The 23,978-nt window shown below is 38.0% G+C and overlaps 2 protein-coding genes across 5 annotated transcripts; one reads left to right on the forward strand and one right to left on the reverse strand.

Moving 5' to 3' along the window:
- Positions 1-1,525: 1,525 nt before the first annotated feature.
- Positions 1,526-7,161, reverse strand: RpS3A (ribosomal protein S3A). Its single transcript, XM_027352853.2, has 5 exons — positions 7,005-7,161; positions 6,507-6,610; positions 2,470-2,666; positions 1,851-2,138; positions 1,526-1,696 (listed from the first exon to the last, which is right to left on the reverse strand). Exons 1-5 carry the CDS (start codon positions 7,064-7,066, stop codon positions 1,547-1,549), a joined length of 801 nt encoding a protein of 266 aa, XP_027208654.1. The 5' UTR covers positions 7,067-7,161; the 3' UTR covers positions 1,526-1,546.
- Positions 7,140-23,728, forward strand: LOC113802273 (transmembrane protein 192). Of its 4 annotated transcripts, none has more exons than XM_027352826.2 (7): positions 7,140-7,571; positions 11,334-11,497; positions 11,783-11,896; positions 16,155-16,269; positions 19,389-19,553; positions 19,750-19,849; positions 20,394-23,728. In XM_027352826.2, the coding sequence occupies exons 2-7, from the start codon at positions 11,351-11,353 to the stop codon at positions 20,521-20,523; spliced, it is 771 nt and encodes a 256-aa protein (XP_027208627.1). In that variant the 5' UTR covers positions 7,140-7,571; positions 11,334-11,350; the 3' UTR covers positions 20,524-23,728. The 4 variants fall into 4 exon arrangements, with proteins under 4 accessions (XP_027208627.1, XP_027208634.1, XP_027208642.1 ...); XM_027352833.2 differs by having other exon boundaries at positions 7,410-7,575; XM_027352841.2 differs by lacking the exon at positions 7,140-7,571 and adding an exon at positions 7,624-7,777.
- The last annotated feature ends 250 nt before the right edge of the window (positions 23,729-23,978 follow it).

A 23,978-nucleotide genomic window follows, 5' to 3' on the forward strand; every position in this document is an offset into this window, starting at 1 on the left:
GGATGATTTGGACTGGACTGATGTGAAAGTACTCACTGAGGAGAGGGTAGTACTAGCAGTTTTCAGAGTTGTGGTCTATGAATCAGGAATTTAAATGTGGGACTAGCTGATAAAGGGACAAGCCTCAATGCCCCAAATAAGAGTGCAAAACCTTCATTACTGGCCATGGTAATCCTGGAATATATTGGGCAGAGAAACAGCCCCTCAGAATCCCGTAGGGGTCCAGACAACTAATGGGGGACTACTGTGACAGTGCATGACTGGCACATGGTCAGCCTATCATCTTTTCAAACGGCGCTCTCACTTCAAGATGTGGGTAGTAGAAAGGGTTGTAGTAAAGAAAAGAAAATGGGAATGGTTAATGATTAATAAGCAAAATAAATGTGCGAGACATCTAAGGTCATATAGCACTATAGGAAAGTATATTAAAGGAGGGGTGAAGAGTGACAGTTGCTATGCGTCAACTATCTAGTTATCTAGAAAGGTTTAAGATGGGTGAAGTTGCTATGTGAATGGGCTATGGTGGGTTTAGGTAAGGTAATTACGTAAGTGTTTCACGTGTGAATCCAGGAAGGAGTGGAAATGATAAAGGGGATGGAGGGGAGTTGTAGTACATGTAGTTGGTGTTGAGGGGTATGGGTTGTGTTGGGAGGTAGTAGTAGGAAGTCGAGGGCCGAGGTCCCCTCCCTTCCTATGGCAACAACAGGCATTGGCTTTTTATCTGAATTGGCAGAGATGTGTTCAGACGAGTGGATCTAATCGACATGTATGCTAGAGAAGTGACGCTAGAAACGAACAAACCTTCTAAACATGCGAGAGGAATCAGCTGTTCAGTTAGAAATTTGCTGGACAAGCAGGTCACATTTCTCGAACATACCTGGCTATCACGCCCATTTATCTGGACATGCTTATATAACTCTTGGATATAAATAATTTACATGACAAACAAGAAAAAATATGACATTACCCAGTACACAATATGCCTGAAATTACTTTTTTTTGTAAGAAATTTGCTTGAGCTAGGCAAGACCTATCGGCAGGTCTATTAGGAAGTAACCTCAGAGGTAGGTAATTATTTTGTACTTCTTAAATCTTCCTCGTAAAACTCTGGGAATGAGATGTGCAATGGGTTTTGATTTTGACTTGGTTTTCAAATGGTGGTCATCTATTTTTGAAGCACCTAAAATCAAAGCAAAATACTTTTGCAGACAGTCATCTTTACATTGCATCTGGTGGAAAGATTTGGGAAAGCCTCTCAACTCAAGCTATCTGAAGATAGAAACTAGATATAGAACATGCCCAAAAGCCGACATTTCTCGATCAATATATATATTTTGCCCTTTATTGACAAGTTTTGGAACCAAATTTTATATACAAGTCATGGCAAAGAGGCAGTTACTCCAATACATTTTGTTAAGGTAATATGCTCTCAGTGGGTTACTTATCAAATGTTTGCATCATCATTCAGGACAGAATGCATTTCATGTTCAAATTAAATTTATGATTTAGGGGTAAGGGAAAAATGTTCACCGTCCTTATCATTTATTTAGACACTGGCTTGAACTGGAGGCTCATAATTGTCTGGGCGATCAACCCTGGATCCAACATCCTCACCGCTGGCAATGGCCTTGCCGCTTTCGCCGTGCATCTCCAGCAACTTGCCAAGGTCAAAACGAGGCTTCTTCAGGACCTTGACCTGCAATACAACAATTTTGATTAACACAAGCTTTTAAAGCTTTCAAAGCTTTGTTATAATCTACCTAACACACCCATGGCTCTTATTTATTCCATGCCAAATTTACTATACCTTAAACACTATTATACATCCTCTATTTTCATGCCAATCTTACCTTGCGAATGTGTACATCTTTAAGGGGGTAGATGGAGTTGCAAGCCTTGCGGATATCATCAGCCATTGTGTCAGGGATGAGCTTGTTTACCACTTCCTTCAGCTCACTGCTGGCCACTTCACGGGTGATAATGTCTACCATCTTCCTGCGGATGTTCTTAACCTGCATGTGCTGGGCATAGGCAGTCTTCTTTGTCTGACTAGCCATCTTTTCAGTGAAAGCCACGCAGAAGACGCGGAGCAAGTATCCGTCGGTGGTCTTGACATCAGTGTTGCCCTCAATCAGAGTCTAGAATAAATAAAACATGTATATTTACACTATAAACTTGACTTGAGATATAAATGCAACCCCCAAAGGGCAATGATTCAAGCTGACCAATACAATATTAGTTTAAAAGATATAGATATTTGTTCCAGCTTAAAAAAAAATTATCCCCAAAACTGCATTTCAAGAGATTCTCCTGGAACTAAAATTAAAACACTTGTAATTCTAAATTTAATAAGGATTGTGGTTTCAATAGCAAAATTAAGACATGAGCAGGGGGGGGGAGCTTTCATTTTCACTATTGAGTTTACCAATTACCAAATGAAGGATTAAACAAATCCCTTCAGTCTCTGACCTGCCACTTCTTGACCATGGACCTCATCTTGTCAGTGGTCAGACTGAAACCATGGAAGTTGCAAAGAACATTCTTGCCCTGGACCTCTTCAGCGATGAGGCGGAACTTGCGGAAGCTCCTCTCAGCATCAGTCTCATTCTGGAGATCAGCCAGGGAGACCTCAAACACACGATTCTTCAGACCCTCAGAGGCAATTTCTGAAATACAACAAAGGTAGGTTAGTTCTGCCTGAAATTAATTCAAGGATGGAAGGTTTTAAAACATGGAAAATGTTAGGTGAATTAACCCATTTGGTTTAGGTACACCTGCTTTCAGCTAATGAAAAATTCCATACACAAATGTTTAGCCACCAAGGAGTTAATCCCTTGGTCTACCTAATTCTCAATTGTTTACCTATTCCTTAAACTTAACCCCTAGCCGACAGGTGGCATGTATGCACATGCCTTAGCTGTTGTGGACTAGAATATAGATGGCATTGTATCATGCCCATTTCCGCGCCACTGGCTCGTAAGACGGAGTTTGTTTTTCTCCGATACTAGAGGCTTCATTTATATGGTAAAGATTTAAGGCAATGGCACCTGTAATGAAGGTAAGCCTTCAAAATTTTAATATTTTTTTTTATAAATTAAAGCAAAATAAAAGCTTTTAGGCGCTAAATGTCGCTCACAAACTACCAATCCATGGCCACAAACAGGGGTAACTACTGATGCGCCCCAACAATCCCATTTTACGTCCACTTGCCAAATATGTTATATAAGAGATCCAGACATCTATTGTTTATCAAGTCTGCCAACCAATTCTCCAAATTTCCATTCTATTAATAGACACCAATAAGGGTTCATTAATCCTCTTGTGTCGGGTGTCACAGACATGACGTCCAGAAACGGACAATGACAGGCTGTCCCACCAGTGCAACACAAGATGGGAGCTTGCTCAGATTTTTAAGCCCGAGGCGTGGGGATTATTGCCCTCCAAATGTACTGTCGCAAGTGGGTTAACCTGTTAAGCGTCTCCCATGACTTATACTGTATCCTTTTCATTCCCATTCTGCACTTGATGGAATATACCGTTTTCAACTTTAAAAAAGCCCCTATCAACAAGATGTCTCCGACTGCATATGACATTTACTGGTATAGAAAACCATAGGGACATCTGGCAACATTTTGAGTACACCTGGGAGTTTTGCAACTTTTTGCTAAACTTTTGTGTGTGTGTGTGTGTGCACGCGCACTTTTTATACCTATATATATTTTAGTTATTAGGGGACAATTATGGTTTGTAGGATTTTTGTGTCTTAACATTCTCTAATCCGAGTAAAAAAAAATTTCTTCATGAATAAGAAATCAAGGTATATAATAATCTCCCCCCCTCCAAATTTGTTAATTATTCCAACATTTATTAAATAGGTATATATATTTCAAAACTTATATTGTAAAATACATCTTGTGACATGGGGTTGTGCAAACATCTTGCGAGTGCATTTACACAAAATAATCACCCATTACAGTGAATATGCTGTGCTGTGTGGTGCCATGGTAGCGCTTTTGTCTAGAAATCTTGCTGCCCTGCATTAGATTCCCGCACACCACCAGTGGATGGTTACCCCCGCCATTCCTTGCACACACCAGGTAGTTTACAAGCATAACAAAACCACAATTCCATGTCACAAGAACCTGTCACAGCAAACCCTAAATTATTATTCAATTGATCAAGGGTTACTTGCATGATGTGCAATGAAATTGAATAATCCACTTCATGACAGTTCTACATTGCATACATACACCAAATATGGTACCAATGGACTATCAACCTGGTAAATATAATTGGTGAAAATACTCCCACAACTACCATAGTAATTGACAATGTGTGGCAAGTAAGGTTAAGGGAACCCTCCCTTGACAAGGGTGTCGTGGTGATGGTGGAGGAAATTTGGGTCAAATTGGGTTAACCTTCCAGAACCTCCACCCAAGATGTGACCTCACTTGAATTTGCCCGGGATTTATCCAATTTGTCATGTAATTTTGCATTCCTACAAGCAAAATGTGAGCCCATACTATCCCCCTCCCTAACATGAGCATCAGGTATTACTAGGTATAACTACATCAAATACCATGCAAAGTATCAACAGAATACATTCATAAAATAATATTGTTTTATAATATAATTCCAATACAGGAATTAATCTAAAGCCACAAATTACGGAAAAAAGATCATGGAAAGCGCTACTCAGAGCCAAAAACCAGTGTGTTTAAGGTTCAGATCCATTCTGCCATGCATGCCAGGGTGAAAGAATGCTTCTAAGGGGGTGTGAGAGGGTAGAGCCCGTCAAGCCTCCCCTTGTGCAATGCCTGAAGAGTATGCCCGATTATGGCAACTTAGATTTGTCTAACAATTTTGAAATGGAATTAAGGAATCTCTCTGGCAAGTGCATCTGTACTATAAAGAATTACCTAATGTTCACTATAATAAGTGTTAATCTCCTAGAAGTACTTTTTACTATCTTTCGTCAATAAATATTTAATGCAAGTATCAGCATTGCTATATGATCCAAAAATCCTGATTTCCTTTTCTTGTAGATATGAAAATGTCACTAGTACAAGAAATAACCATCAGACATCAATGATACCATGGAAGATGTGGAATTTTGTCTCCAGCTAGTCCATCTATACTGTAAAGACTTAACCTAATCATTAATGCTTCTATAGACAACTAAACGTGAATTTGTCTTACCGAAATTGTTTTTTCACCAGACTTCAGCAATTTTAACTAACCTACCCTGCACCATCCAAGCCCAACTCTGGACCTTGTCCTATCTTGCCATTAGTGTGTTCTATATCTGGCATTAGAAACGAGTAATATATACTACCGAGCATAATGTATCACTGGAACCAAGAAAAAGTATGGGGGAAATTTTAAATTTTTTGATACTGCTTCCGTTTCAGTACGCAATTTAAGAAATACGAAAATCAGTTGGACGTTTAAAAGAACCTACTGTAGGGAAAAGCAGTGACTGGGGTGGAGTTTTGGGAGGTAGCCCCTCGGTAGGTTGATTTTGGGATTCCCTGGTGTAGCTAAAGAATAAAAAATACGTCACCTATGGCATATGCAATAGAAAACAACAGATTCATGCATATAATTGGATGGTTCTGTGAAGCTATATTACTTATTTGTGGATTAAAATGCACCATTAATGTACATTTGAGCCACGTTTACAAAGGACAGTCGGACATCAATATCCAGTGCATTTGACAAATGAACACATGATATAATAATGAAGAGGAGGGAGCTACAGATACTGCAGAAAAGCCATTGGGTTCGTGCGCATGTGTGGGGAAAAACAATATGGTGGCGGTCTCAACATGAGAAGAAATACCTCACTCAGGTTGTTTGTAACCATTCGCTGGAAATAACGTTTACACATGCATAGGCATGCATTCATGTTTACAAGAGATCAGATATGGCAACGTATGTGCAACACTGGCCAATAAAAATCTAGCACTTTCACAATCTACCCTCTCCATTTCCAGAGGATCCCTCATGCCCTTAATCAACCGACTTTAGTATCACTGTTTAATAAAGCCACTGACATCCAGACCTAACATGATGGAATTGGGACTATCAGAGCAAAATCCAAAGGGGACACTTCAAAGGAGGGGAAATTAAAACCGATGTGAAATAGCCAGCACTGGCGCGTAAAAAATTGAAATAAAGAAAACGGGCTGGGATCAATGTCTGCAGCTTAGGTTTGGGGTCTGTGCTAACGATTGAGGTTTTTGGTTCATGGGGCGACGTTTGTGGATCTGTAGGTCCCAGAAGTCTGGTGGCTGGAGGAAAACGGACTTCTCGCGCAGGTGTGGTCGCTTCATTACCGTTTACCAGATTTGAAAACATCCATTCTAGAGAACTGCCACCGAATACAAATTTGACAATTTTCAATACATAACTATGAACGATTATCTACTTCACGAGTTTCTCTTGAGCTGCACATGCGTTTCGCTCCACCTTTTAATCCCGTGATAACCCTTTCCACCACTTACTTGTGCCCTGAGTCCTGTTGACGAGGGTTTTGCCAACATTCCTGTTGGTGAAGAGCGCTGGGGACTTCACATCGTACCAGTCCTTGCGGGTGAAGGGGTCGACACTGCAAGGCGAAGGCGGAATGCATTAGAGGAGTTCGCCGAATGACCTCCAGCGATCACGAACTTTACAAATACTTAAGGTACCCGGTACGGAAGTATTTGAATCTATCTCTTAAAACGGAGCTGAATAAAACCAACGAAATGAATATCAAAAGCTAATGTCATGTTCCATGTAGCTCTTGTATAAATCATAGAAAAAGCCACTGATCATATTTTTGTTTACACATGAACATGCTCCGACCATCAACATATCGGCGAGCCCGGGAACACTCCACGGGACAACTATATTTTCATCGGCATTCATCTCCGATATTCGAGTATCCTGAACTAATAACACATATCCAATATAAAGAACGATATCTTGACTCCAACATGAATCCACATATATCAACTTACACCCTCTTCTTGGATCCCTTTTTGCCCGATTTGTTCAGGCCCTTATTCTTCCCGACAGCCATGATTCGGAGGGAGCGTGGAAAGGAAAAGGCTCTTGTGTTTGTGTGTGTTGACTGTGTGGACTGAGGCGGCGGTTCCTTTCGCTCTTCGATTTTAGTGTTTTTCAGTTGAACTTTTTATTTGTTCAATAGATCTTGTTTGTATTTTTGGGTTATTTAGAAATTATTTTTGTCTTATTTTAATTGCAAATATGACTTGTTTACTTTGATGGAATTTGTGTTTTCATATACCAGATACTTATTATTTAGATAATAGATATGTTTTCAGTATTAGAAAAAAATCAGAAAAAAGCCCAAGCTTACTTTATGATTATAGATTAAGTCTGTGAAAATAATAATGCATAAAATAAAAGAGATCAGCTGACTCAACGATCTAGATTGTTTAGTGTTTGTTTTGATGCTTGACTTGTCATTTATTTGTTATCTTTTTTTGTTCTTTGTTGCCAAGAGAGATCGCACTTTGGTCACTTGTTGATCAGATGCTGGTGGCGATGTCCTGCTCTCATAAGTACGTAAGTGGAAAGCAAGTGACAGGCGCTTGTAATTAAAGGCAGCGACATAATTTCTGAATCTTAATGGGTGGGCGGAATTTGATACGCTAGTGATTTTGGTAATTAGAAATGCAACATCGGAGGTGTCAGATGCTACCCTTCTGATATTTATTTCATTGTTAGATGTGCATTAATTAACCTTTGCGCATTCCATGTGGCTATGGTAAGCAGTAATTACCATATGTTAAGTGCACTCAATGCTCCTCCATTTTCACTCACTCACTCACTCACTCATTCACTCACACTCACTCATTCACTCACACTCACTCATTCACTCACACTCACTCATTCACTCACACTCACTCATTCACTCACACTCACTCATTCACTCACACTCACTCATTCACTCACACTCACTCATTCACTCACACTTACTCATTTACTCACACTCACTCATTCACTCACACTCACTCATTCACTCACACTCATTCACTCACACTCACTCACTCACTCACTCACTCACTCACTCACTCACTCACTCACTCACTCACTCACTCACTCACTCACTCACTCACTGTAAACCTTCTCACATGTGCAGTCAAGTTATTGTTGTCATAATTTCTGCAGTGAAGTTTTGTTTGTCCAAAATTGCATAGCTTGTTGTTGCACAACTATTGTTTTGTAAAGTTTGTGGTGGATGATACATTACACACACGCACATGCACACGCACACACACGACATGCATATGCACCATTACACCCACACGCATAGACACTTTCACACGCTCAGACACTCTCACATGCACAGACACACCCACACATACAGACACGCACTAACACGCATCCACAAGTACACACACAGACATGACACGCACATGCACACACACACACGACACGCACATGCACACAGACACACATGACACGCACATGCACACACGCACATGACACACACATATACACATATACACATATACATACACATACACATACACATACACATACACATACACATACACATACACATACACATACACATAGACACACACACACACACATACACACATGTATATGAAATGCACATGCACTATTACACCCACACGCACAGACACACTCACATGCACAAATACGCCCACACACGCAGACACGCCCACATGCACAGACATGGCCACACACACAGACACATCCACATGCACAGATATGGCCACATGCACAGACATGGCCACACACACAGACACATCCACATGCCCAGATCTGGCCACACGCACAGACATGGCCACACGCACAGACATGGCCACACACACAGACATGGCCACACGCACAGACATGGCCACATGCACAGACACTGCCACACGTACAGACATGGCCACATGTACAGACATGGCCACATGCACAGACACGGCCATATGCACAGATACAGCGACACGCACAGACACGGCCACATGCATAGACACGGCCACATGCACAGACACAGCAACACGCATAGACATGTCCACACCCACAGACACGGCCACACGCACAGACACAGCCACATGCATGGACACGACCACATGCACAGACACAGCAACATGCATAGACATGTCCACACCCACAGGCATGGCCACATACACAGACACGGCCACACATACAGACATGCACAGACACACCCACACGCATAGACATGCCCACACGCATAGACGCGGCCACATGCCCAGACACGCCAACATGCACAGACATGCCCACACGCACAGACATGACCACATGCACAGATATGCTCACATGCACAGATATGCTCACATGCACAGATATGCCCACAGGCACAGAGATGCCCACAGGCACAGACACGTCCACACCCACCCAGACACATGCACACATATGTAGACCTATAAATTGCATGCATACACCATAAAAAAGTATATGTATATATAAAATATGATATATATATATATATATATATATATATATATATATATATATATATATATATATATATATATATATATTTATTTATTTATTTATTTATTTATTTATTGATAGATAGAGAGATATAGATGTAAATATGTAGGCTTCTATGATTTTCCCTTTTTATGTGTGTGTATCTTATCAAATAGTCAGTGGAAAATGAAAAAAAATATCAAGCTTCTTGGGGGGGGGGAATATTACATATGGTTTCTAATGGTAATAAGTAACAAATGTTTTTTTTTCAAGATTTTCCATGTCATGTTTCAAAATTAGCCAAAGCCAAAGAAATGAAGAAAGTCTTATTGGATATCTCTGCTCATATCTATTCTTTTGCAAAATGCCTATCAGTGCCATCTCAAAAAATGAATCACGTGCATTTTGTATTACTAAAAGATTTCTGGAATTATTCATATAAAAAATCTGGATTTGGACTCGCCTATTTACATAAAGAAAAGAATGTGAGATACATTCATCTGTGTAAAAAAAAGATTTAACCCATGGAGCAGTCAGTCATCCATGGTAGTTTCATTATATATTTTTATTGTCAATATGTAGAGGAAAGGACAGAAAAACAGGGTTTTAAGATCACCTGGTTTACTGAATGGTGTATATTCTTTTATGCAAGATTTGCTTTGTCCAGATAGTAATAGACAGCTTTCTTTGCACAGACTTTATATCATCGCTCAAGTTATTCTTTAACTCAGTACAATAATAATAACAATAAGTAATTTTTTTTAAATTAATATCTTTCTTATTTTTCATAATAGTAAAATTTCTGTAATACAACCTGCACTACTGGTCGTGGTGGGCAGGAATAAATCCCTAAGCATGGAAATAGCTTCCTTTCTGGAGCCGGTGTACTTCCAGTCATAGCTCATGGATAATGCATTCCACACTTGTTTATTGATGGAAATAATGCAAAAGCCACATGCTGAATGCCCACTGAGTCTATTCACCCTCTGAGAGGTTTTTGCACTTATGGTGAGTAATTCCCTTTGCCAGGCCTTTAGCCAAAATTCTCACACCTGCCCTTAGCTGCATGATGGCATATTCACGTCACCTGATCTTCAAGTCAATTTTTTTTTTTTATGAAGTGATGGTCATGTCATCTGGAACATAAGGGTTGATTATTATTATTATTATATTATTTTATTCTTGTACTTTTTTTTATAGTAGTATTTTGTATAGTATCAATATTTACCTACATTTACACAGCTATTAAGAAAAGAAATTATACTAGAAACAGGTATAAATGATTATGATAGTGTTTTTTTTTAAGTGAAAACACAATCTAAAATAATTTTTTTTCTTTTGATGAATCTTGGATGCTAAAGATTTGTCAGAAGTCCCTTAATCAAACTTTGTTTATAGTAGAAAAAGCCACAAATGCTTAAAAAAAATTTATTGTTGAGTGAGAACACTTTCAAAATCACCTTGGATACCATCTTCAAGTTTGAAGAGGAAAGAGAAAGGAAGGAGTATACATGGGACAGAGGAAAAACAAACACAGGGCAGGTGAGGAGAGCATAAGGGGTACGCAGAGGACGTGGAAGGCAAGGAAACTGTCAGGAGAAAAAACACGGTTGAATTTGAAAATAGGCAGTTGCTTTATCAAAGAGGATTACACTAGGACTTTGTTTATAAATAAGCTTTGGACTGTAGATTTTGTCCAACCTCATATTTGCCATCAGTATGGCAAGATGAAATTCATCAGGAATTATTGTCCACACAGTTTAATTTGAAAATGTTCTTGAGCATTCAGGGAATTTGAAAGATGAGTTCTATTACAAGATTGACCATTGGATATAGAGCACATCATCATTCTGGTTTTCTTCTGGTAGATCCTAAGACACTGACAATGGAACGGCAAGCAAACACTGTGGAAGCAGGGGATTTCAGTATTAATACTGTAGGAGGGGATCAAGAGAAGCTCATTGTGGGGCAGGAAGAGCATCACTACCCACTCCCTGTCATACCAGCTCTTTACAGCAAGTTATTGCTATTGGTAAGGTCTTCCATTCCTTATGTTCAGTTTCTCTTTTATTCAATTTTTAAGGTTCCATTCTCACTTTTTTTCATTATCCTGCCTCTTTTATGTTTCTGTCTTTTTTTTTTTCTTAACTTCTCTTTGTCTCTTACTTTCTTAGGGTAATCTCTTTATAATGGTAATGATAATGATAATGATAAAGATAATGATCCTGATCCTGATAAGGATAACAACAACAGTATCACAGTAGCACTAATAATAATCATGATGCTTATGATGTTGGATATGTAATGTTCTTGACAGATCATTTTACCAGCTGGAGCATTTCTTGTCCCGGTCGTCCACACTTCAAATACTGGTACTGATTCATTTTCTGCCCTCCAGTACCTCCACATCATTGTGTGGGCTGTGGTTATGGTAAGCAGTTGTTTTCTCAATTTTATCTTATTAGCTTATGCATTTAATTGTAAGTTGTGTCTAGTGAGTAGTTTATGTGGATGTGTTGACCTCTTTCTGATCTGTGGATTTAGATACAGAATATGGCTGTTTGTAATTATAATATTAAGTAGACATACTACAAATTTATATGGTAGTTTTATAAGTAAACTATTCCATTTCCAATATGTAAATGCACCAAAGGTTCTGTTTGGTGGTTGGGAATAGTATGAATGCTTTTATTTTGTATTTTCTATTATCATTAATTTATTGATATTTTTTGCTGATGTTGATAGTTTGGATTATCACATAAAGCTTTATTCATCTAATGATGTTTTGTTAAGTACTGAATGATTCACATAAGTCTCAGATGTGGAAGATTCTTGCCTTTTGTCATTTGATTGATGGAAAATCCTCTTTTTCTGTTTGAGCGATTAGGTGTGGAGGTTATAGTATTCTGGTATGAATCTAATTAGAAATCTCAACTGAGCTGACTCTGTTACATGAATTACATGATATATCCATAAATTAGAGATGATAAAAATCAACCCTGGCAGTCCCTCAGTCACCATCTCCTCTCTCTCACTGTCAGCTTAGACATCACAAAATAATAAAAGTTTGAATATTAGACTTGTAGGTAACAGTAGTTGGCAGACTATGTAAAAGGAAAAGAATATACTCAGTAGAAAGGAATTTCCAGTGTTCATTGTGTTCTTTTCTCTAGAGTCCCAATACCTTGCTCGTTGTTGTTGTGGGAGGGCCTAGGAGACAGACTGCGGCCCAAGGTAGGGGATCACCCCTACCTTGGGCCTCAGCCCTCACCTGAACTAATTTTGCTTGGTCTTTTCTTCTCCCCTTTCCTCTTCTGTGTGTTCATCCCCTTCTCCTATCCCATTCCTAAGGTGTGAGAGCCATGCTAAAAGGAAGAAAGGCTGGCTTTGTGTCAGTCATGAATGGCTTCTGGGAGCCATGGGCACGATATTCCCTTGGTTAATTGCCCAGCCCTTACTCCTTATGGGAACCCTAAATGGTAGACCGTTTCTTTTTTCCATTTTATTCAGGCTCATCATGGTCAATAATGATGATTCTTTACTTTTACCCTCCTCGATGCTTACTGATAACTCTATCCATTCCAAAACACCCACCCAGGTTATTTACTCCACCTCCAGAAAGCACCCCTACCTCTCTCCAACATTATCCTATCCTCCTCCTACTGCACACTCCACTTCAATTTCTACTCGTCAATCTTATTATCCTCCTCCCCTCTTGTCCTCGTCCTTCTACTGTCTCTACCTCTGCAAACCTTTTGAGTACAATCTTTGGCCCAGCCAAATGATATTGATTCTTTATGGTTCCCCCCACAGCCCTCTATTCTGAGAATACTCTTCTCTTTCAACAGTGCCTCCAAAAACAAGTAGGCAAGGTTACCTTTCACAGTCAGTTGTATCATTCATGCCTTGTCTCAGGTACATCTGAATCCCAAGCTCGTGCAATATCTACCCTAACTGACCTCACTGGCAAACCCTTTTTATGCCGAACCTCACCCCTCTCTAAAGGGAATCGTCATGAGGGTGTAAAGTGTTTGGGTCAAATTGAGTTAGTTAGCCTGTGGTATAGGTACATGAATAAGGAAACAACCAAACAACTATTAAAGCCCGGCTATAGTTAGTTCTTGGATGGCGCACGTGAGACCCACCAATGCGTGGGGAGGTACACCAGTAATATGCTCCTGGGTACACCTATATGGACTTTTGCTTGTTGCAATTGTGCATACAGCATTTGATAATGACATTGCACATAGATATGAGTTTGTGAATGTTCAAAAAACACTTTTATATCAATATCAGAAAAAATATCAGTGATTTATGACAAAATATTTTGTGAAATACATATAAAAAAATGTTATGTGTACTTTTACACATGAAATATGCTTCCATTGAGGTAATATGTTGTAGCTTATGAAGGGATCTGTATGTATACTGAGTACGAAGCACTAATGTTTGGAAATAGCTGTATGAATAATGATTAAAATATTTCTATTAAAAAGAAAGGAAAGTAAAAAAATGGCTATTTAGCCTTAGGATAGGATAGATCTAACATAAGTATTTTGGGGGGATTATTCTGGAAAAAACTGGCAGTTAGGATGTACTCAAGAAAAAAAAATATATTTTTAACTTTTGGGGGTGCCCCCCTCCCCTATGGGGGGACGAGGTTAAAATTATATATGAGCTGAAGTGCAATTATATACTCTATTTTATGCAAAAATAGTCAATGAGATAACTCCAACTGATATTATTTTTTAGGCCTTTTCTGGGACAGTTCCCCTAATACTTATACTGGAATTGTTTCTATCCACCCAAATGTTTGTCCTATCTACAACAAGGACTGGTCAGACTGTGAAAATCACGTACTTACCTGCCTTGCTGATTATGATGCTAGTGAAAGTCCCATGCCAATATTGCCAAGATTAGCTTCCATTGACATGACCTCCCCCATGAAGTTTATATTGGTGGATTGTCCTACCTTGTGCGACCATATCGACCCCTTCCTTGTCAATACCAGAAATGTTGGTGTTTTGGTGACCCAGCCAAACACTGTTGCTTCATAGCCTGCTGCCCTCTATGTGCCCAATCTGATCATGACCGTTCAAATTGCCCTGCTCAGTCATGTACGTGTGCCAATTGTGGAGACTCCCATAATGTATTTTATAGGAGGTGCCCTGCCTATAAACTTGGATGTGAGATAGCAGTCCTCAGATTCAAACTAGGCCTCACTACGTGAGGCCAGACAAGAAGCATGATGACAAGGGTTTTCTCTCTCAACTTATTCCAAAACAGTCCTTCACTCTGCCCCCCCACCATGTTTCTACATCTCCCCCAGTATCCCTTCCCTATACCCTAAACCATCATACCTCTACTCACCCTACCCCTCAAGCAAATTTGTTTTCCAGTATGAATCCAGATACTCCAATCTCTACCACTTCCTGGATACCTACCCCTCCTCCTCACTTTGTTTGTTGCACCAGGCAACCGAAACATTTCACTTTACTCTCTCCTACAACAGCCTCTGGTACACATTCTTCTTCTTCTGCTCCTCATATATCTGTCTCCTCTTCTATTCCTCACAAGAAAACCTTTATTTCTCAGTGCTCTTCACTTAAGTCCCCGGCAGAAACCCGTGAAGACATCCAAAATTTCCTAAAGATGACCCAAAGGAATACTCTGCTCCCTAATCCAACCCCCAATCCCTCTGTTTCTATTCCTAAGTTTAAAGTATTTGCAAATATCCCTCCTCCTCCTCAAATTCCCTCCACCTCCCATCCTCCTACATACGCCACCCTCTCTACCACCCCCACTTGAATACAAATCCCCTCTATCACAACAATGATACTTCACCACCTTCCCCAATCAATCAATCAATCAAGGGGGCTAACACCGACGAGGGCACATAGCCCCTTTGTCATCCCCTGGATGAGAAAGGGGGACTGGGGAAGGGGAACATATAGCTCCTCCATAAGGCATCACAAAACATGTGATCAGACATGCAATTATTAACTATTGGGAAGACTGTTTCATCGCACAAGGCAGGAGCAGGAATGGGCGTGATGAACCTGTCAAACAGAGAATGCAAAGCAGAAACAGATATACTTGAGGGATGAGGGAATCTAGCATATCAGTGTGTCCCCTACTTACTTTTGAATATTTTTATCCTTTATTTTATAAGAAATCTTTAAATCAAATACAAATAATTGAAATTGGTTTAGATTATCTTGTGATTTTTTTGTTGTGTATGTGTGTGTTTGTTTACTTGTTGTGATATTGAATAAATTTTTACAATTTTCATGTTTAGAAGATGTTTGTGCCATTCAGTTACAAAGATAAATGCCATTCCTATATGAGCTTACTTGTGTGTGAACAAAAATTCTTGTCATATAAAGTTTATTATTCTCTAGATAATATTTGTCTTTTATATATGAAGGTATGTGCATCTGAAGGGGGTCTCAGACCAATTTCATCTACTAAAAGTTTTGTGAAATTAATCTTTCATCTCTAACATAAGTATTAATATCTTCATGTTAATGCACTACAATCATTTATCGATGCTCATGGTATAGAAGAAGGTATAGATTGACAAAATATTGAATACAAATATTGCTGTTCAGCTGGTCTGGTTATCCCCTTTAGAAGTGCATACCTTCATGTAATGTGTATCATTTTCTTAAGAAATATTTGTTTTTCAGGTTCTTACTTGGTATGTAAAGGCAGAACACAAGAAATCAAGAATTCTTGGCTATCATGATTTCTACAATGCAACCCGATATCTACACAGAGTCACTTTTTACATTTTGAGTGGAGGTGAGATGATATAACTAATGATACAAGTATTTAGTTTTTAAAGAAACAGCTTAAAATGGTTGTGATTTCTTTTATAGTCACTTCTACCATGGATTTTAGATTAATGAATGTCCGATGAGAAATAAAATAATGCTATGATCCTGTTGCCAGCTGCAGAGTAAACTGATTAGTCAGTATCATTTGTATAATTTCCAAATGCATACATTAGGCTTAGATTTATGGGATTGAGAATTCATTCAGTATTTTATATCATTTATTTTGAATAAGATATCTCTGTTCATCTTCCTTCCTCATCATAACCTCTATTCATCTTCCTTCCTCATCATAACCTCTATTTATTCTCCCTCCTCATCATAACTAGTTAGTCATCCACCATTCACGATCTGCAGTAATTGTAACTTTTAGGGAGCAAAACTATTTTATGACCTCAACAGATCCATTGTTCATTCTGTCCTTGCATAACACTAGGATAGCTTTTGCACTTAGATCTATCATTTCTTTTAAGCCTAATACTGATACCACTCATATTAATCCAATGGGTAATGGTTATATACATTACAATAAATCAAACCCCTATTCCTGAGCATCCCTTCCATCTCTACTGCCCATGACCTTTGTTTATATTCAGAGTCATCTTGAGACCATTTCCTTTGATGCCATACTCCATATTTTAGACTCATTACAATCTGAACCATTTACCCTGACTTGACTACTGTGGCTGCATTTCTTTCTTGTATGTATCTCAGGTCATATCCCTTCTCTTGCAATTCCATGCTGCTCCAGTTCCTCCCCTAGATAAAGATATAATCATGACTCTGGGCCATTAGACCAGAAAGTCAGTAGACGGATTGCCCTGACAGCATGTGCCATGAACTCGGTCAACAATAGTTCTTGTAGATGCTCCTACCTGTGAGGAAGGACTAAGTTTTGTTCTATGGAAGTGAAACCCAGACACTATCTTGTGCCTTGGAATTATGACATGATGCCTTTTTCAACTGGGTCCATGAGACAGATCAATGTTACACAGTTGGCAGGACCATGTATCCAACCCATGACTACACCATGAGACTGGCATAGAACCTTTTACCTGCACTATCCTGGACTGCCAACTCAGGCAATTTAGGCATCCATGTATGACCCTGCTCATCAGGTTATCTCTTCATGAGACAATCCTGGGTGGAGGAGACCCATGTGGTGACCAAGGAAGTTGTGGCTGGGCAGATTGACCAGACCTGTTGCAAGGAGTTAGAGGTTTGCTGAGAACCTGCCTGGTGGCTCGCCATGAGAAACCCTTCTAGTTAGAAACAAAGGGTGGAAGAAGTTTTGTGCCCTTTTTGGCATCAGCTCCATTGATAAGTTTATTGAATTATTTTATTGTATTTTCATTGTAGTTAAAGGATAATATAAAATCCTTATATTTCATGGCCAGAAAAGTTCTATGGTTTGTGCATAGAGCAAGTACTTCCTTTCCAATCTTGACTAAAATTCCTCAGCAGTTCGCATTAGATTCGTATTTCATCCCCTAGGAGCCAAATGGCTTCCAGTTGAAGATCAGTGATCTGCACCGACATACCCCATTGATCTCCACACCTCTTGAAAACCACTATCAGTTACTTTTTTCCAAATCCATGAAAGTTAAAAGTAAAGACCTTTCATCTTTGCTAAATATTTCCCTTGCAATTATCTCAAAAAAGAAGAAAAAACATCTGTCTCATAAAACTAGACTTTATATCAGTAATTACAGTACCTCCCCTAATTTGCCTTTTAGAGGCTCTCATTATCTTATAAAGCGTGATAAAATTTTTCGACCCATATCACCATATACTCTAGATCAGCACTAAGACCTCTGGCACAATACCATCTAAACAACTTTGGTCAACTTTGTCACCAGTACAATGCAAAAAAGTCCCCAGAGGATTTCAACAGACCGCCCAACCATCTTTCCAGGGCTAGACATTCTATCAGCCAGTTGGTTAAAATTATGTGAGGCCCAGCCCAATGAATGATCATTGTATGGACATGCATATACACAGAAATGAATACATATCTATCAGTCTAGACATGCATATTTAATGGATTGTATATCTATCAGATAAATAGACAGATGTAAAAAAAAATTCTTAGTATCTGCATATTCATATAACTTATTATTAGTTGGATGGCCCCTTGCACAATTTTAGCCACTTGAATCTGGTTGCTTTATATCAATCACATGGACCAAAATACAGGCAATAAGCTTAAGTAAGCAGCTGCTCTGCCAGGTGTGCATGTAGGCTGGCATAGGCAAACACTTACATGCAGTGACAAGACTATACCTCCCCTTTGCAATGTTATTTTGCATAAATTTGTTTAGCTTTTTTGACATTTTCCCATGTCCATTTTTGTCTTTTGGTTTGCTTCGTCTAGATGGTTATGCTGTTTTCTTGCACATCTCTCTATGTAGTAAATAAAAGTTTTTCTTCTTCTTCTCTGTAATACAACCTGCACTGCTAGTCACGGCAGCCAGGAATAGAATGCCGAGTATGGAAATGTCATCTGCCTTTGAGCCCATGCTCTTCTAGTCATGGCTCATGGACATACATTCCACCCTCGTGTGTCATTGGGAATAATGAAAAAGCCCCTGTCTAGGCATCAGATGAGTCTAACCAGCCGCCAGGAGGTTTGTGCACTCATTGTGAGTCTTTTCTATCATCCTGGCCTTCTTTCTTTCATAAGCATACACCAATGTAATGTGATCTTTCATACCACATTTTTCCCTGACATCACACTTCTCACATCTACCTAGAGTGCATAGTTCTTTGCATCATTTAAAAAAATATTATTCTACTGTGCTCTGCACTGCATTCATTACACATCTAGCTTGATTTTTAGCTGGCAGATAGTTTTCCCTACTACTGCCTCTTTTCCACTCTTAACTTAAGCATCTTCCTTCTAACTTCAATTTCTGCCTCATTCATACCACTGCAATGTTTTAGTGTTTTTAATTTTTCCTTCAGCCATCCACAAATCATATCCGTAACTTCATTTAGATAGTCTTTCAGTATCTTTCAGATGTTATTCTATTCTTTGGATTCTTTTGGGTATTTTATTAATTACTTTCTTTGTGTTTTTATTTACAGGAAATGTTATTTTGATAGTCATTGGTTGCGTTGTAAAAGACTATTGTCTGGGTGGAAGCTCAGACACTTGTAGTTTGAATCTTGGACTGACCCCTGTTAACTATCAGCAAGTGATTTTTATCCTGGAGATATTTTGTGCAATTCCCTTTGTCATCAAACACATAGGTATGTTTTTCAGTTCTCATGTCTTTTTTCAAGTATTGTATTATTCATAAATCATATATGACTCATTTTGTATTGCTAGAATAAGTAGGATAATAGAATGTATGATTAAATGAAAAGTGGAACTTACAAAAGTGAGATTTATTATGGAGTTTTATTTTTTTTGTAATCTCTTTTCTAATTTTTTTCTCTCTCTTAGTGGAAGTTGTTCGTTTCAACCTTGCTGGACTACCCCCTGACACCCTAGCAGAAGATGTGGCTCTCAGATTCACACGCCCTGATTCCTATGTGGGAGTGCGGTAAGTGTGATTTTGTGTCATTATTATTACTATTATTATTTTTACAGTAACAGTAATGGTGATGACGATGATGAGTACAACAGTAATATGAATGATGATTATGATGATATTGATAATGATAAAGATGACTATAATGATTCTAATGATTATTATAATAATGATAATAATGATAATGATAATAATGATGATGATAAAGACAATGATGAAAAGGATAAATAACTTAGATTTGATAATATCTAAACCTTAATGAGGGCTCTAAAGGTACCCTGAAATATTCTACTAATTATATGAACAGTATTCATTGTAGCAAGTTTAGAGTATCTTCATCAAACATATAATTGAAGGTGTAAATGAAACTGGTCAAGTGCACATCATGCACTATGGAGATATCTATTCTTTTGTATACATTTTCTGTGTACTAATTAAGTATTGATTGATTTCTAAATTGTAAGAAAGATTCTAAATGGATGCTTATTGCTTTAAATCTTTTCTCTCTTAATTTTCCTTTGCATGACAGCAGAAACTTGTTCTTTTACTTCACCAGGGGTCCGAGCAACTTAGAATGGGTGTTGGAGCGGCAAGCTGACCTACTCCAAGTCCTACGGCACAGGAACCTGATACTTACCCAGCAGGTGTATGCTCTCACACACAATGACCAGCAAAGTCAACCTTGATGGGATCATTTGTTGGCCTTTACTATGGTTAAAACAGAAGATATTTAAAGATGTGCAAATATTTGTAGTCATGCTTTTCCCTTTCTTTTTCTATTTGTTTCTATGTGCAAATATTTATAACTGTGTTTTTTATATGTATATTTTTTTTCTTGTTTCTCATGTGACTCATTCATAAGTGAAAGTGAAGTACCTTTGTTGAATGGTCCCCCCATCTCTCTCTCCTCCTCCTTCTCCTCCTCCTCTTCCCAGTTCATTGTAAAAAACACTTAAGATGAACTGTTAGTTCATTTCCTGGTATCTTTGTTAGAGTACGGGTGTTTTGTGGGTGTATGAAAGCACTCGTACATATACCTGCTCTCATACCAGTATACCTATACCAATACCCACACTTGTACCCACACTTACAGCCTATCCCACATTTACACCCATACCTACACTCATACCGACACCGACACCCACACAGACCCAATCATATATATGCACAATTAGAGAGTGTGGCAAAAATTATTAACTTCTTTTCATTACATGGAAGGTAAGAATTTCATCATTGCATCACTGTAAGATTATATGAATTTCTTAACCAAAAAAATGTGAGAAAGGAATGAATATGAAAATCAGTAGTCTAATTTTAAAATAACCTTGCTTGAATTCATCAACAGATTTAGGAGTAAGGGACAACACAAAAGTACTAGTGCCTAGTTAGGGATTAGTCATGTGACCATGAGATCCCCCATGTCTTCCATGTGAGGTTTGCCAAATGGACTGAGAATTTGGATGAGCGGGTAGGAAACAAGGGATGAATTAATGTAAATGGGTTTTGGTTAGGGTAGTAGCAGGCAAAGAGAGTGTTAGAGTATCCTATAGGAGGGAATGTGGAAATAAGGGAAAGGCTCTTCCTCAAAGCCTTTGAAGTAAAGCAGTGAACCCATAGGTAAAAGACTAATTTGTAGAACCACTTTTAACTGTGTGTGATGTGGGCAGAATGAAAGAAATGGTATGAGATCTAGCAAGATAGTTACTGTCAGTGCTTTTGGAAGGAAGAGAAGACTGGACAACTTCTTTTAGTATCCAGTGTGTTCATCAAGAAGCTGTTACACTATGCTGAAATTACTGTAGTTTTTTTTAGAGGTAAGGAAATCTCACCAGTTCCATGACATTTCCCTACCGTATTGTTTTTCTGCAAAATATATTAAACCTTTATATTTTCAATTTACTTTATTTTAAAGAAGTGTCACTATTTTTATTTTATTTATTTATTTGTTTAATTTGTGCTGCCATATATTGTGTGTTGAATGGTTTTAACATTAATGCCATAGGCTTATAAGAAGCACAAACAAAGTATGAACATGGAAATTAATCAGATTTTTAGCATAGTGTTACAGTCATTTAATCCAGCATTTTAGATCTTACAAGATGGTGGGTCTTAGTATGTTACCTGTCATATCATCTGAGTCTTTTATATACTCTCTATATCTATTTGTGTAGTATGTATGTCTGTGTGTCTGATGTCCTGAGCAAGTTAAAGTATACAACCATGAATTTTTTTTCCTACTTATGTATATTGTATTCTGTATTAAACATATAGTTGATGGCCTTTGGGATATCAGTTTATATGGATATTTCACTAGCATCTAATTGAATACAGGATACATTAGTGAAATAAGATTAGATAAGAATACTGTAAATGCTGAAGGCAAGGTTAGTGATAAAAGATCTTACATACCAAATGAATCTGTCATTTATATGAGTTGCTTAAGGTAAATCAAAGCATTTTAAGTCAAAACCTCTTTATAGGTAGTCACACCAGTACCTGCTGCTGTTAATGTCACAGAAGAAGTAAAACACACACTTAGAAAAACAAATCTTGTTCCTTTAATATGTCTATGGTATGTATGGGAAACCTCAGATAATTTACCTTTGAAGAGGATATACGTCCAGAAAAACATTAATAAATGAAAATGAGGTATTAAGAAAGGCCAAGAAGAACAGTTATTTCAGACTAGAAGTACAATTTTATCATGTTTATTTACAGATGAGTTTAGAGAAATTGTTATTTGCTTCAGTTTTTCCCAAATGTATGAATATTGTATGAATTATGTATCAAGAAAATAAATATGAATTAGGTAAAGGGGTTTTATATTAGCTAGAGATATGGTTTCATTAATCCAAGTACTATAATCTGGATCAGTGATGTTAATTCTTTGCAGTGAAATGATCAATTCAAAAGTCTGTTGTACTATATTTCTTTCAGTATAGGATATTGCAATACATAGGGCTGAAACTATTTTAATTTTAATTTTAAGCTAAAAGACTTTTGGCAGTTTATGCATATTGTAAGTTATAATGTTTGAGTCTAATATTCGGAAATGCCTGGCTTTTGTTGAAGATAGATGGATGTTATCTTATGCAAATCAGTATTTGAAGGAAGAAGGTTTCTGCAGTGGGTGTAGATGCATTAATAAAAAGTATTATTCTGCATGACCCTTTCCAGTAAGATGCCTACCTTTGCTACATAGAGAGAGGTTTTATCTGGCCTGCCTATTTTCATTATGAAAAAGATTTCTCAGGAAGTAGAGCTTTTGTGCCAAATATAAGAGTTGCTCTTTCTGGTTGCTTAAGGTTATTGTATGGTTTAATTAATTCCAAAGGTTTCACTTCCTATAATTAAAAGGCAAAAAAAAGAAGAAGAAAAAAAAAAAGAAAATAGAAATTCAATTACAAGAATAACCCTTCATGGATGGATTTGGTAATTTTTCATGCCCATTCAATCAACCACCACTTGCAGTTCTAGGTAGTGATATATGATAAATGAATATTTTTTTTCTTTATGATTACCAACTATTTTTATAAAATCAAAACATGTCAGTCTAACATGTACTGATGTGGGAGCATACTTTGTTGTAGTCCATCCATGAGGTGTTAAATATGATTATTTTTTATAAGTAGTTTTCCACTCCATGTTTATTAGTATAATTTGTGCATCTTGAGAATATTTTTGACAGGTTCTACTTATTCCAAAGAGGTGTTTATAGTAGTTTTGATCAAATCAAAGATCAAAGAAAGGCTGTGATTCTTTCGTCAGGCTTTGCTTTTTCATATATCTGATGCTCCGTGTATTAATTTTTCTCTACAATTGGCCTGAATTTTACATAATAGTGTGTATATATGTAGTAGTGTGAAATAAAGAATATATATCCTTTAGCAAGCAGATGTATAATTAAATCCATTTTTTTTTTCCCCCTAATCCCTTGCTAGTTGTTGTTGTGGGGGGCTTCGTAAACGGAGACTAAGGCACGAGTTAGGGGATCATTCCTACCTTGGGCCTAGGCCCTCACCTCAGCTAATTTTACTTGGTCTTTTCTGCTCCCCTTTCCTCTTCCTTCTCTTCTTCATCCCCTTTATTTTGTACATCCTGAAGATTGAAAGTTGTGCTGAAATAATGAAAGGCATCCTTT

This window comes from Penaeus vannamei, chromosome 31 (genome assembly GCF_042767895.1).
Source record: "Penaeus vannamei isolate JL-2024 chromosome 31, ASM4276789v1, whole genome shotgun sequence".
NCBI classification, from domain to species: domain Eukaryota; kingdom Metazoa; phylum Arthropoda; class Malacostraca; order Decapoda; family Penaeidae; genus Penaeus; species Penaeus vannamei.

What these genes read in the sequence shown, in the direction of transcription:
- RpS3A (XM_027352853.2), bottom strand. Translation starts at nt 7,066, where the DNA reads ATGGCTGTCGGGAAGAATAAGGGCCTGAACAAATCGGGCAAAAAGGGA. An exon ending in AAGGGATCCAAGAAGAGGGT is followed by an intron (nt 6,611 to 7,004) that starts GTAAGTTGATAT and finishes TTCGCCTTGCAG; the next exon opens with TGTCGACCCCTTCACCCGCA. An exon ending in AAGATGTACACATTCGCAAG is followed by an intron (nt 1,697 to 1,850) that starts GTAAGATTGGCA and finishes GTTGTATTGCAG; the next exon opens with GTCAAGGTCCTGAAGAAGCC.
- LOC113802273 (XM_027352817.2), top strand. Translation starts at nt 10,977, where the DNA reads ATGGGACAGAGGAAAAACAAACACAGGGCAG. An exon ending in TTGTGTGGGCTGTGGTTATG is followed by an intron (nt 11,897 to 16,154) that starts GTAAGCAGTTGT and finishes TTTGTTTTTCAG; the next exon opens with GTTCTTACTTGGTATGTAAA. An exon ending in TTTTTACATTTTGAGTGGAG is followed by an intron (nt 16,270 to 19,388) that starts GTGAGATGATAT and finishes TTTTATTTACAG; the next exon opens with GAAATGTTATTTTGATAGTC.